This window comes from Bidens hawaiensis, unplaced genomic scaffold (assembly GCF_021521415.1).
Source record: "Bidens hawaiensis isolate Kalapana, Puna unplaced genomic scaffold, B.hawaiensis_p1.1 tig00020018_1, whole genome shotgun sequence".
Lineage (NCBI taxonomy): Eukaryota > Viridiplantae > Streptophyta > Magnoliopsida > Asterales > Asteraceae > Bidens > Bidens hawaiensis.
In genome coordinates this window covers 201359-217138 of record NW_027493038.1, presented here as the reverse complement: position 1 = coordinate 217138, position 15780 = coordinate 201359, and the positions used below count along the sequence as shown (strand labels likewise).

The following is a 15780-nucleotide window of genomic DNA, read 5'->3' as shown; positions in this document are numbered from 1 at the left end:
GTGTTAGCAGAATGGCAAGCTTGAGATGGAGGTCAAAGCCGTTTCATGATGCTGATCTTATCCTCTACGCCAAATGGCATAAAGATAGCCAAAGATGGGCTATCAGACGTGCCAACGGCGATCTTACATATTTTTCCTATGCAAATATGCACACACTGTTCGTTCTCGATATGAACTATTTCAGACGAGCAGTTGGAGAAGGAGAGGACGAGAAGACTTTGCAAGGATGGTTCAAGTGATTCCTCAAGCGTGGATGGAAGAAAGGTTATCCAGAATTTTCTCTCAATCCTGGAAGAGCTTACAAGTCAAAAGAGATCAATCCAATCACAAACAAGCCAGTGAAAGGTGGAAGTATAGGATGCCTAAAGATCATGGAGAACCTATCATGCATGGAATTCCGTTTGAAGAAAACTTGCTTTATGACTTCCTCTGCTGGGAATTTGACAACGAGACGGGTGAGGTGATAATTCATTGCAAAAGTATGCATCACCTCAGATTCTTTGATGAGCATGAACTATCGGGCTTTGGAAAGGAAGATCTGCTTAAGCTGCATGGATCTCCTTTGTGCACAGTTGAAGATGTGCGTAGGGACAATACCGACGCCATCGTGGGCAAGTTCAACAAGTTTGTCCGTCTACTTGTTGAGAAACAACCGTTTTACGATCACGAGGTGTTTGAGTACGAGTCCGAGTCTGAATGAAGACGGAAGAAAATAAAGCAAATACTAAAGACTAGAGGGAGATTGTAAGGCCCATTTCTAGAATAGTCTTTCGTATTTTTTGATATGTATTTTGTTAGTTGTTCAAGTATTATCTTTTGTATGTATTGGGCCCAAGGCTATTTGTATTCGGAGCCCATTGGGCTATGTCATATGAAAGATGAGTCTGGGAATACATACACTATATATTGTGTGTATCAGATACTCAAAGTAACCTTTTGCAAATATTATCTCTTAAACCAACAAACTCTCTCTCCCACCTTCGGTCGTAATAAGCATCACCACAAGATCCGAGATCTTGGCCCTAACTAGTTGTTTCCGCCAACTAGTTGAGAGGTTGATCCAAGCCAACTAGTAATAGTTTGTTTGTTGTTTGATCCGGTCATGAGACCTACACCAACCCGCACGGTGGTTTATTGTCACAGGCGCACCCCGCCATGTTTGTGGTGATAAGAATCTTTTCTCCACATTAAGGAGGTTGCAAGTGATGAGAAGTTGTACATGAGAAATGCAGCTACCGCCGACATCATGGGTGAAGGCGATGTGGTTTTGAAGTTCACTTATGGGTAGGAACTTAAGTTGATCAACACACTTTATGTGTCTGAGATACGTAAGAATCTTGTGTCAAGATAGCTGCTCAACAAGTTTGGATTTCGCGTAGTGATAGAATCTGATAAGTTCGTGTTGACCAAACGTGGAATGCTTGTTGGCAAAGGATGTGCCCTTAATGCCATGTTTAAATTCAATGCTATGGTTGTGAAAAATGAAATGAATAAGAATAATTCTTCCGTTTATATGCTTGAGTTTTCTAATTGTGAAATGTGGCATGCACGTCTTGGATATGTTAATTTGAATTCAATAAGGCATTTGATTAAATTAAAAAATATACCAACATTTCGCATTAATTCATATTCTAAGTGCAACACGTGTGTTGAATCCAAACTTACTAAAAAGCCTTTTTAATCAGTTAAACAAATAACCGAACCACTTGATTTAATTCATACCGATGTATATGATTAAGGCGATTCCCACAAGAGGTTGGAATAAATATTTCATCACCTTTATTGATGATTGTACAAAATATTGCTATGTATACTTACTTAAGAGTAAGGACGAGACAATAGATAAGTTCACTTTGTACAAAAATGAAGTTGAGAATCAACTTAATAAAAAGATTAAAAATTGTTTGAAGCGGTAGAGGCGGTGGATATATTGCACCATTTGCGGATTTATGCGCACATAGTGGCATAATACATGAGTGTACCGCACCCTATGCGCCACAGTCGAATGACGTTGCGAAACGAAAGAACTGAACATTGCAAGAGATCATGAATGCCATGTTGAATAGTTCCGGGTGTGCACCGTACATGTGGGGGGGAGCCATTCTCTTTGTGATGTGGTGTGCTGAGTGGTTAAAGATGGGGGATTTAGCTTTCTCACAAGATCGTGTTTTAAATTTATAAAGTGATTTCTACTAAGACTAAACACACACAAAATAGGCAAGTGTACCTATCGTATATGTAGAATAGTATTGGTAAGAACTAAGTATCAATCCGTGGGCACAAATGTTTCTATAATGAATCTTCGTTTTACTTTAATCGGAGAGTTTAATAAATTTTTGTGTTAATTTGTAAAATTTAAATAGAAATACTTATATATAATATATAGTTGACAAGAAGATAAATTCTAAATGAGTAAATCAATTATATGAAGGTTACCATCTAAGATCAAGAATCCACTTCATTCTTCCTTGATGAATATTAAGTAAACATATGATAAACTTGCCCTAATAATATATGATAGAATAGCCCCTCATTTCTAAGTGAACATATTCTATAACGTAAAGAAAGTAGCATGCATATTTTCAAGTCCACCCTTGCTTAATGTCATACTACCACGAGAATGTCAATTTAAGTAGGCAAGTAGTTTAGTAAAGTAGAAATATTAGGATTGACTTCGATTTCTCATATACCAATTCTAACAACTTCGGGTGGTTATAGTTTAGTCACACAACCTCCCATTGGTTGATTTAATTAGGTTATAATTACACATTCCATTAACAAATGATTCATTTAACTAGCATGATAACCTAAGCAATCGTGTTAACAATGTTATTTCAGAATTATCAAAACTAGAGAAATAGATCATAACTTATATCTCAATATTTTTAAGTACAATATAAGGATCCATGCTTTATCTTGAATAAGTTAACAAAGTATTCTTTTTACCATTTCTCGTCTTCAAGAACTTGAGTGAATCATGAATGATTGTTAATCATCAACCTTGAGTTGTTGAATTAAAGTACATTTTTCATCAAATGATAATTGCAAGATAACCATGTACTCTACTAAACTAAATCCCATATTTAAGATAATCATCAACTAAAACAAAGCTTCCTTATAGAAATTAGATGGTAAATGGAGTTTAGCTCATAATGAGCATGGTCATGAACATCAAAAGAGATGAAGATAACAAACACATAATTAAACTAGAACAATCTAACCAAATGTGGATGAATATTCATTCTTCAATGGTGATGGATGATGATGATGATGATTATGATGGATGATGATGATGATAACCTCCAAGCCTTCAAACTCTCCACAAGACCTTCAATATGAGAGTAAAGTGGGTGTTTTTATAAGAGAAACCTGTATAAAAGTTTTCTTCAAGCACACCAAATGAGTGCAACATGCTCCACTATTTATAGGTTGTCTAGGAAACCAGGCACGGCCCCATGCCTTAGGAGGCAGGCCCCCGTGTCCATCTGTCCTCTCGCATTTAATGCTATGTCAGATCGTACATGATGACTCACCACGGGGGCGTGCTTCATGCGGCATGGCCCCATGTTTTTGGTGTTTTGTTATATTTTCTTTTGTCTTTTCTGAAAGGTGACCACGGCCCCATTCCTATTATGGCATGGCCTCGTGTCCAGCTGTCCAGTATTTTGTCTGTTCTTGCAGATTTTTGTCTTTTCTTGCACAGGAAAGCATGGGGGCGTGTTTCAGTATTTTATAGGGTTTTCTTTGATTTTTCTTTGGCTTTTCGTTCGTTTCTTTGTTTGAGGCTTGGGTTTACCTGAAAATACATTTTAACATGATAAGTAGCTATTTAAACTATATTATTTGATAGAAGTTGCAGTTTTTAGAGATTATTTGATGCTAAAAATATGTATAGTTTTACATACATCACTCGGCTAATTATATTTTAAATAAAATACCCCACAAGAAAAGGGATGAGACTCCTTATGAGTTACGTATGGGATGAAAGCCATCATACAAATACTTGAAAGTGTGGGGTTTCCTAGCCAAGGTAACTACCGGCACCTATGGTGCAAAATATAGGACCCAAGATTGTTGATTGCATATTTGTTGGTCATGGTCAAAACAGTTGTGCATATCGATTTTTAGTACCACGAGTCTAAGAATTCGGATGTGAATGAGAACACTATCATGGAATTTGGGAATGCCTCATTCTTTGAAAATGTGTTTCCTTTGTTAGGACATGCACGAACACAAGCAAGTTCATCAAGAGTTTTTTATGATAATGCTCATGAAGAGAAGCATGAACGACCTGTTGTTGAAGAGGGTGAGCTTAGAAGAAGCAAACAACCAAGGATTGAAAAATATTTTGGTCCGGACTTCTTGACTTACATGGTTGTGGGTGAGCCCAATACCTACCGTGAGGCAATTTCCTCTTCACAAGGACCTTAGTGGAAAGAAGCTATCAAAAATGAAATTGATTCTATTTTGCAAAATCATACTTGGGATTTAGTAGATCTTTCTCACGCATGTAAACCACTTGGATATCCTTGGATATTCAAAAGGAAGATGAAATCCGATGGCACCCTTGTTAAGTACAAGGCGCGGTTAGTGTTCAAAGGTTATAGACAAAAGGAGGTCCAGATTACTTTGATACTTACTCGCCTGTAACACGGATATCCTCAATCAGGTTGGTTAGTGCTGAGAAATTTGAAGTACATCAAAGGGATGTAAAGAATGCATTCCTAAATGGAGACTTAGACGAAGAAATGTACACGAACGACCTGAGGGTTTTTCAACTCCTGGCCAGGAGGGTAGAGTTTGCAAACTCGTCAAGTCCCTATACGGATTAAAGCAAGCACCAAAACAATGGCATATAAAGTTTGATCATGTCATGTGTGACAATGGTTTCAATATAAATGAGTGTGACAAATGGGACTATGTGAAAGACACACCAGGAGGTTATGTGATATTATGCCTTTATGTGGATGACATGCTTATCATTGGGAGTGATGATAAAATGATTAAGTCTACTAAAGACATGTTGGAAGCAAGGTTTGACATGAAATGCATGGATTTAGGGGATGTGGTTCTTGGAGTAAAGATCACTAACCCAAAACGACATTGTCTTAAGCCAAGCTCATTATGCGGACAAGATACTTGAGAAATTCAGTTCTGAGGACATGCGTGTTGCTCATACTCCAGTTGATACCACCTAACATTTGAGTAAAAATCGAGGAGAGGGTATGGATCAATTAGGGTACTCAAGGATCATTGGTAGTCTAATGTGAAATATGCTATTCACCATTTTATTTGTTGTGAACAGTAGCATCACGAGGGAAGTCTAAAACTGATGATGGCCCACAAGACTTGAAAAAGATATCTTGAGTTTGGCAATTGGTTCGTCGGAGATTGATCAGAGAGCTTAATTCCCATTAAAGTGAACCAAGTGACTTTTAGTCTTTCTATCCTATCAATCTATTAATGTTTATTAATAGTCGATGGAGAAAAAGTATAAAAGGGGGACACCAACTTTAGACGAAAAAGAGGATTAATATATTTATTCTAAAACCCTACATCAGCCGAAATTCTTATTATTGCTTTCTACGTGGGTGGACAGCATGAGAAGAAACAAATCATTATTATTGTTTCGTGAGGGAAGAGGACAACAAAGCATCACAACATTATTTTTAGTTTCTTTTGGTGTGGCGTGTTCGTCCGAAGGAAGAAAAAGAAGCACGCACACATGTTGCTATATTAATTTAAGCTGGCTAGCAGATAGGTCAATTAATTTAACCAAATAGGCTAGTAGCTGAACTTATTTTCTAATTCTCTTTCGATGAACTCTTTTATAATTATTTTGTTGGTTGTTTTGAACATGATTATTGGCTAAAACCTTTTTAGTTATCTAGTCTTGTAATGATGTTTTGGACTGTCGGTTTTCGGGTTTTGTTTATGGGATTTTGATTAATTAAAAGTCTTGATTAGTTTTATTGGATGTGTCACATGCGTATTTACTTTTTAATTTGTGTCCAAATGAATGTTTCACATGTTATTTTATTGAATGTCTTTTGATATTAGGTTGCATGTTAGGGTTGTTTACTGTGTGTTTGCAACTTGTTTATGGTTTATTGAGTTCATTTACCATAGAAACTGATTTTTGGCATCTCATTTGAAGTTTATATTCTTACCTACTTAAATATCCGACGGGTGATAGGTTGTCGGGTTTTTCTGCGTTGTTAGGGTTTTAGGTTAAATTATCTGACATGAGGTTTGCCTATTTTTTCCTAAATTTCACTCTTTACCTGTATCCTCTAGACTGTTCAAAAATCACCTCGTGTACTTAGGTGCATTGAGATAGTGAAGCCGACGGGTTAGCTATTTTCTAGGGTAATTAATCATAGTTGGTAAACTGACAGGTAAACCAATAAGCCGGTGTTTTTATATGATCTCTAAGATTTCTTTTTAGGTGACACCTTGAGAGTGATTAAGGATTCATTAATTTTCCTAGAGCTTCATATCTTTAGATTCCCGGTTCCCGTAGCATTTACTCGTAACCGATAAAAGCCGAGTCGTCACAATTCGGATTCCTTGCCTAGGTAACTCTTGTTCTCATTTGAATTTGCTAAAGTCTTATTCGGTAATTTAATTTTCTAGTTTAATTTAATTTAATTAAGTAATTAGCTTAATTAATTATTAGTTTTTTAAAATAAAATAAATAAAAATCCAAAACTATATATTTTCTTAATTATTACTTTAAATTAGCTTTTAGAACTAGTCTCGTTAATTTAATAAGTGTCTCTAGGGTTCGATATTCCCGGTCTTCCCATAGTTATTCTACACCCGATAGGTTCACTTGCCTGTTGCTAGTGGTTTGGTTTAGGGTATTCTGGGTTTTTATTACTCGTTGTGCTGGGTCATTATTTGCTAAAATTTTATATACCACTTTACGCACATCAGGGCGCAATTTCTAGAGATCTCGCATATGCAGGTAAGTGTTCCATGACCATAACGGACACGACAATGAGGGGTTGACTAGACCAGGAAGAGTGTTGTGTGGAGTGTAATACGTCTACACAAATGATGGTTTGTTCAAAGACATTGCGTCTACTCTAGGAGATTAAGTATGCTTCACAAAGGAAGGTTCAAAGCTAACGCTACCTATCCTGCAATACTCAACCATTGAATTGCAATGATGAAGCTTGAAGGAAAGGATTGATCTCCATTCATGTGGAGGATTGTTGGAAAACTTTCGATTAATAGGAAAAAACATGAGTTTTTTTTTCATCAAGTACAAGTATGTATTTTTTGCATTTTGGACATAGTTAAAATATATTTAACTGCGGTTAATATATTTGTTAACTATTTCTTTTGTGTTCTATGTTGTGAGTGCTTCGCAACGAACCAAACCGTGTCCAAAACGGACATAAGATGAATGAGATATCGATGTCCGAAGTTAGGTGTTTGAAATGTTAAAGCAGACAACTTTAACAAATAAAGTGAAAGAAGTGAGAACTTGTTCCACATTAGTGGAGCCGACTGCTTGCGATGTTGGGGTGCGCGTTCCACCGGTTCATGTACAGGTCACACGCTAGCATGCATGATATGAAAGGTTGGGAGTTGATTGAATTTATTAAAATAATAGAAGACATTAAAGACGTTTAATGTCACTTAGTACGATCATCAATTTCTTGTCCAACTCAAGAGCCTTGGGAGTTGTGATTAAATTGATTAAAATAATAAAAGACATTAAATACGTTTAATGTCACTTATTATGATCATCAATTTTTGTCCAACTCACGAGCCTTCTTTCGCTATATATATATATGAGCAAGATGAGTCTTGCAAAGATATATTTACTTTCACTTTTACAAGATCATCAACTTACATCAAAACACAAACACTCGTGAAGGTTGTCACGTTTATGTTTCTACTCCAATCTTTGAAGTTTCGAGTTCTAATTTGGGTGCTCGGTCCTCCTCGGCAGTACTAACTGATTCGGCTGTTGTACCGTAGGAAACAGACGGATTCTCAGCCCCGTTTTACTTGTTTTATTTATTTTATTTCCTTGCACTTAGTTTAACTAGTTGTAACTTTCATTCAAAGTATTGTAATTTACCGCTTTATTTATTTCGTATTGTAGTTTATATTAATAAAATTTGTTCTTTATTATTATTCTACGAACGGATTTCCTACAGGTCCTTCCGGTACTTCTCACAATCACACCACACACGTTTGATTTGGCTCGTTTTTTTGATAAACGTGAAGGTTGTCACGTTTATGTTTCTACTCCAATCTTTGAAGTTTCGAGTTCTAATTTGGGTGCTCGGTCCTCCTCGGCAGTACTAACTGATTCGGCTGTTGTACCGTAGGAAACAGATGGATTCTCAGCCCCGTTTTACTTGCTTTATTTATTTTATTTCCTTGCACTTAGTTTAACTAGTTGTAACTTTCATTCAAAGTATTGTAATTTACCGCTTTATTTATTTCGTATTGTAGTTTATATTAATAAAATTTGTTCTTTATTATTATTCTACGAACGGATTTCCTACAGGTCCTTCCGGTACTTCTCACAATCACACCACACAGGTTTGATTTGGCTCGTTTTTTTGATACACGTAGTGGTTGGTTCGATTTCACACGGATTCATCTTGATTTAAATCACAGCCCTTGATCTTCGATATCTTGCATTCTTGCTTTTTTGTTATTCGATCTTGTTGATCTTCGCTTCAGGTCGTTTTTCAGCTTGCTGTTATTGGATCCACACTGGTGCTAGTTTCTTCCCCACATCTTTGTTCAGAATGAACCCTTTCTTGACGTCACATAAATCCTCATCTTCGGTCACTATTATTTTATCGGTTCATGAAGGTCCAATTAAACTAGTCTAGCCACTAATGTTTTCCCTTTGTACTACCACACTGGTACAACTTGATGCAATCACAAAGATCTTGGCTGCAACACACAGAGTTTCTTCTTGTTCGACAAAGGATCTTCACGATCTTGCCTTGGTGGGTTCAGTTATCCTCTCAGCCTTTTGTCTTCATTCTTCGATCGCAGGAAACATAGTGAAAACTCACGATACTACACCAACATACTTGAGAGTTGAGATTCAGATTTCAGACATACAGTGGTTGATATTAAGATTTCAAAACAATACAGCAAGAACACCTGCTAAACGGCTAAGCAGACCGTCTTGAAACACAGAATCCTGACTGAGCACCCCTAAAACTGTGTGTAAATTTTATACGTATATTTTTATAACAACGTTAAATCATTTGTTACCAACTAAACATGCAAGCAGCAAAGAATTAACCAATGGAAGATAAAAAAAAAAAGATAAAAGCACAACATCAACATAAAAAGTAAAACACAAATATCAAAATTAACAGCATCATTGTCTGCAGGTAGGTTCTCAACACAACAAAACATAAAATAGTACATCCCACAAGCTAAAAAAACAGTTTAGAAATAATAAAAAACAAGATAACCAAGAAACCCATCATCTCTGGCCGCAACCGCTTACAGCTTATCCTCAAACTCGGACAATGGAGTCATCTGCTCTTTCAAACCCTTCCTCTTCCTGATCTGAGCCACAAGTGTGCTCGCCTGAGACCCAGCTTCCAACGGGTCAGACCCCATCATGTCCCAATGGTCAAACACACATTGTGGGAAAGCTTGACCCGAGGTGGAAGCTCTCAAGGCACCAGAGAACCCGAAGGATTCCACCACAGGGAGATACGCCTTGATGTTGTAAAGTGGGGTACCCGGCCTCTGCATCTCCTCGAACACGTGCCCACGCCTTTGATTCAGCACACTGTAGATACCGCCCAAAGCTTGCTCTGGTGCCTGAATTTCAACAAGGTAAACCGGCTCAAGCAAACGTGGCTTGGCAGTCAACTGGGAGGCGTAGATGACACGCCTTGCTGTTGGGATAACTTGACCACCACCTCTGTGGATGGCATCAGCATGGAGCACAACATCACACACTTCAAAACAAATACCTCTCATGTTCTCTTCAGCCAAAGCACCTTCTTTAGAAGCCCATTGAAAACCAGCAACAACCGAATCCTTGATTTCATTAAGATACTGAACTCCCTTACACATATCAACCACCATGTTGGGACCAGTGGTTTCAGGACCGAAACACCAGATCTTCTTAGCCAAATCCTTGTCCCAACCAAATTCCTCAGATAAGATCTTTCCACGGACCTTGGGGTCATCACGTGGGCCGACACGGCCTTCATCAATAGCCTCCGCAAGACCATCCTCCATGGGTCTAGCTTCCATGTACAGACGGTTATGCTTGTTCGGGGACTTGCTCATCACGGTCCTTGATGATTTCTCCAAAACAGTTTCACGGAAAGACACAACAGGGTCGGAAACAACAATTTCAGCACCACCCATGAAATCATCTTGCAGATCCTTCAAACAGATTTCAAGATGCAACTCACCAGCACCAGCAATAATGTGTTCACCAGACTCTTCAATGGTACACACAACCATAGGGTCGGATTTGGCCAAACGTTTAAGACCTTCAACAAGCTTGGGGAGGTCAGATGCAACCTTGCACTGAACAGCAACACGCACGACAGGTGAGACTGAGAACTTCATGGCACGGATGGGGTGTGCGTCAACCTCTTTTTCGTTTGTCAAGGTTGCGTTCTTGGTAATGAACTGATCCAAACCAACCAAAGCCACTGTGTTACCACATGGCACATCTTCAACAGTTTCTTGCTTCTTTCCCATCCAGATAACAGTTCTCTGAACACTCTTAACATACAAATCTTTCTTCTCACCAGGGACATAGTTAGGACCCATGATCCTAACCTTCAAACCAGTTGAAACCTTACCAGCAAACACACGACCGAATGCAAAGAACCTACCCTTATCAGAAGCGGGAATCATCTTGGAAACGTAAAGCATAAGGGGACCGTCAGGGTCACAGTTTCTGATGGCGTTAGCAAACTGATCATCCAAAGGACCTTCATAAAGATTCTCAACACGGTACCTTTGGGCAGTGTGAGGTGAAGGCAAGTGAAAGATCATCATTTCAAGTAAAGCAGTAGCAGCTGGAAGCCAATTCTGCATCACACGTTTCATCAAAGCCTTACCCATCAACTCTTTTTCCTCAGACTTCATGGTGACACCGAGCTTAGCCAACATAGGCCACAAAATATCCTTCTTGTCATTCATGCACGTGTTAATAATCTGCTTGATCGGCTCGTAACAGAACTGAACGAACCCACGCTTGCAAGTTGCTGAACCGGTGCTCTTAGTGGTCCACTTCTTGGTTTTTGGGTCAAAAAAGTTTTCTCCCCAGAGTCTTTCCATCATCTTAGACTCATCAACACCAAATTTTGAAGCATACATCTTAGCGAAGTTGGTTAAAGTGAAAGCCCAACCGTGAAGACCAGCTGAGAAAGCAACTGTACCTTTCTCAGGGTAAACCATGACATCACCGAGAAGTGGGTCCTCATAAGTGGCCATGATGACATTGGCATTCTCAATAACCCTTTGGAAGGTTTGGTATGCTTCTTCACCATCAACCTGAAGCTCAAGGAAACATCTGTCCATCTTGTTGACAGTTAAAACGGGGCGAATTCTTTCACCAAGAGCTTGTCTAAGAACAGTTTCGGTTTGCACACAGACACCTTCAATACAATCGACCACCACAAGTGCACCGTCAGTAATACGTAGAGCAGCAGTGACTTCAGAAGAAAAGTCGACATGCCCGGGTGAGTCAATAAGATTGATAAGGTACTCATTCCCGTTTCTTTCACCCTTGAAGCTTTTTAAAGCTTCATCAGTCATCTCATAGTACAATGAGATACCAGTGGACTTGATAGTGATACCACGTTCAGCTTCATCAGCACGTGTATCAGTCATACGAACATCACCAGCAACTTCTTGGGCAATAATACCAGCAGCAGCCACAAGAGAATCAGTAAGAGTGGATTTCCCTGTAAAGATTTAACAAACAAATAGATAAGTATCAAACAGCAAGAAAAAACTTATAAGTATTACAAAATCAACCAGAGCATCATTAAGTACCGTGATCAACATGAGCAATAACAGACATATTACGAATGTTATGTTTGTAGTCCATAATCCTTCGCAACTCTTCCGCAGTAAACTTCACCTGTTTTGACAAAAAAAAATTAAAATGTTAAACTTTCTTGATAGCGCATATATAATTGCCAAAAAAAACTTGATTAACACAGAACTTACCATTTTGCCTACTTTTCAGCAAAATCCTGGTAAGAAAATAAACAAATAGTGAATTAGTAAACAGATGAAATAATAGTTGCAAAGATTTCTCATGAACCAACAGGTGATAGCATTACGTACTACATACGTATCAAAAGACCACTTAATTAATATTAAGTCAACCACAAAAACAGGATAATGTTTCATCAAATCTACCATCAGGCATGTGAAATGTCAAATAATATTCAACTAGACCAACTGTAAACACCAACCAAACACAAATATACCTTAAAATAACTATTAAAAACCATAATATCAATCCACACCATACAACAGCTCGAAAATTTACTTCACATTAAAAATATATATAAAAAAGCAATAAAACTTTATTAAGCATGTGTAACTAAATTATAATTAATAAAACTACACTATTGACACAACACATTTCACAAATCACAACCACAACAACAACAATAATAATAACAAAATAATAATAGCAATAAACCAAGCTACAGTCTATTAAAGTAAACTCCAACAGTACATCAAAACAATAAATTCCAATAATAAAAATATTCTGCTGCATATTCACAAGGTGCAGCAGAATATTGTTCATAAACATGTTATATTTTACCATAAATCTAATACAAAATATCTATCTAAGCAAACAACAGCACAAAAAATCTTCAACTTCACATAGAAAAACAAATAAACAACTATTATAAGCATGTATCATATCATAATAATTATAGATCTACATAATTAATATCATACTCTAAAAATCAATATAGCAATAAACCTAGCTACAGTCTTATTCAATAACTCGTTTATAGCTTATAAACATATTCACGTATCAAAGTCAACTCCAACAGTATTCCGATTACATCAAAAACAAATAATATAACCGATTCAAGACACAAATCTAAACAATAAGCTAAACATCATCATCAATTCATCATCTAAGTAAGCATAAACCGTAATAACCTACTGTATACACAAATTAATACCGATTCAACCAAATAACTATCCGATCTGTAACCGATCAAAGAACTAAATACGGAAACATGAAATACGCAAATAATCAATCATAATAACGATCAATAAACAAGCATACAGCAGTAATAAGCGAGTATGATACAGATCGAGTATGTATGAGAAGAGATAATAAGAGATTAGAGGTGTATATGTATACCTAAGAAGGCGGCGGTGAATAGCAAGCAGCTCTGTATGCTTTGTAAACGCAGAGAGATGAGGTATATATGTATATAAAGTGTGCGGCTGAGGCTCCTCTAAAACCCTAATATATTGATATAGCCGCTTAGATATTTTTCATGGGGAGCATATGAGTTATGGGCTGGCCTTATTATTGTTCTACTGGCCCAATACCTTACCTTCATTATTAGAAACACCTCTTTTTATTGGTTAAGGTTATGGAAACTGTGAATTGGTGTTTGGTTGAAATCGGGTTGGAATGAGTTGAAACCGGATTGGGCTTAACGAGATCGGATTAAAAGTTGTTTATTGAGATAATTTAAAACTGATGTTGATTGTATTGGAAGTTGTTTTAAACTGGATTTGACGTGTTATATAACTTGTTTTTTCTTAAACTGGCTTGAACTTATATATGCTATCAGTCTATTAGTGATTTTAGATTGGGGGAATCGGATATGAACTTATTTTACCTAACACGTTTTGGATTGAATTCAAAGTGTGATCTGATTTGGATGTGCACCTCTACCCTTGTTATGCAAATTCACAATTCGCATATTGCAAGGTAGTATGTAGCTGGGAAATATTTGGTTTGACGCGACTTGTTTTGACAAAATTATGGGCCAAATAGTTGTCTATTGTTATAGGAAACAACAAACTAACTGGTTGAGGTAGGTTGATCTGTCGGATTATGGGGTTTGTTGGTTTGGCGATTTGATGCTTTGAACAAACGTTATTATTTATTAACGATTAATAATTTGTATAAAGGTTCTAAAGTTATAGGTTTGACTCATGATTTTGATGCATATACATAGTTACGTAAAATGATAAATAAATATAAAAAAAACGTTAAAAGCTCAATTCAGTCGTCGAAGCGCCATAGCCAAATCATTTGAATCTCAAACATGCTTGATGTGTTTGGATGAATTAGTCCATTTCAACAGATTAAAAAGACCTTAGCATATAGTAGCCCAATACAATTACAAGTAACCAATGGCCTCAATCCAATCCAAAAGTCCAATTAATGATACCGGTCTAGACCGATAAAATAAGTACGATCTATAGTCTATGTCTTACAAATAACCACCCTTGGTATTATAGGTTGACCCTTGAACAATGTCACCTACGATAATTCAACTACAACTTCAAATTATATGGTTAAAATCTAAAACAAAAAAAATGAAAAAGAAAAAGAAAAAACAACAATAACTAAAGCATTCACATCAAGTTCTTATTCATATCCTTATAATTTAACTAGATAACACATTTACCCTATCAATCTAAATTTTTCTAACAAAAACCTGTTCGTTTGATTGCTTATAGTTATCTATATTAAATTTTATATTGTAGCTATTCTAATCAACCTTTACTACATTGCTCTCTCTTCCACTCACAAAAATAACTATATGGGACAAATAGTGAGTTGGTAAATATAAGAAATCACCATTCAATTCATATATATAATCCAAAAAGTTTAAGAATAAGGAAAATGTTGTGTAACAATGACATGATAGCAACATCGCATTATGTATAAAGAGAATACAAAGAGAATGAAGAATTCTTTCATTAAGTACCCCATATCAAATACAAGAACCTTTATTTATAGGGTCATAATAATCATGACACTCCCTCTTGACTATCCTCATGATAAAGGTACTGGTGTATGCTCTTTAGATACGTTTGGTGGCGTTGATTCATTAAATCCCTAATCATTAACAAACTAACCGGTAACCCGACTAGCAACCGAACCTTCTCGTTCAATGTTTCTAATATAGTTTCATTATGGTTTCAAGTTCATTAATATACATTATATTATTTATTTTAGCTAAGGTGTTTATCGTTTTAAGTCGGATCTGTTCGTTTACCGTTTGAGCTTCATTTATTTATCTATATATTTCTCGGTTCATCAATCGAAGTGAGTACTTTCATACCCCTTTTTCCATCTTTCGTTTTGGGGTGACATTTCATTTTGACAATCTTTATGATAAATGTAATAATGTAGTACTCTTTAGATACACTTGGTGATGTTGATTCATTAAAGTCTTTCTAGGAAAAGCTATTGATGAAAAGTCTATGTTGTCCCCCAATTTAACTCATTAAACGGTTCTATTAGCTTCACGGACTCCATAGGAATGCGTTTGTAACTATAGGGACGCAAGTGTATCATTTTGATTTTTAGGAGCATATTGTGCGTCAGACATGTAACCATAGGGATGTAAATAGGAAAAATTCTAAAACTGAAAGTTGATAGTATTCTTTTATCTTTATTTGTGTGATTGTGTCTATGATTCTTTATTTTCACCTTTTTTTCCTCGACATGTCCAATTCCTATTTCGTAAAATTAAAATTAGAATGGTACCGATGCCCATTTTATCTTTTTTTCTCTCT

At 36.6% G+C, this 15780-nt stretch overlaps 1 protein-coding gene across 1 annotated transcript; it reads right to left on the bottom strand.

Moving 5' to 3' along the window:
* Positions 1-9337: 9337 nt before the first annotated feature.
* LOC143559670 (elongation factor 2) lies at positions 9338-12270 on the bottom strand. The gene is made up of 3 exons (XM_077048173.1): positions 12208-12270; positions 12031-12118; positions 9338-11939 (listed from the first exon to the last, which is right to left on the bottom strand). The coding sequence occupies exons 1-3, from the start codon at positions 12208-12210 to the stop codon at positions 9499-9501; spliced, it is 2532 nt and encodes an 843-aa protein (XP_076904288.1). The 5' UTR covers positions 12211-12270; the 3' UTR covers positions 9338-9498.
* Between the last annotated feature and the right edge of the window lie 3510 nt (positions 12271-15780).

What these genes read in the sequence shown, in the direction of transcription:
- LOC143559670 (XM_077048173.1), bottom strand. An exon ending in TATTGCTCATGTTGATCACG is followed by an intron (nt 11,940 to 12,030) that starts GTACTTAATGAT and finishes AAATCTTTACAG; the next exon opens with GGAAATCCACTCTTACTGAT.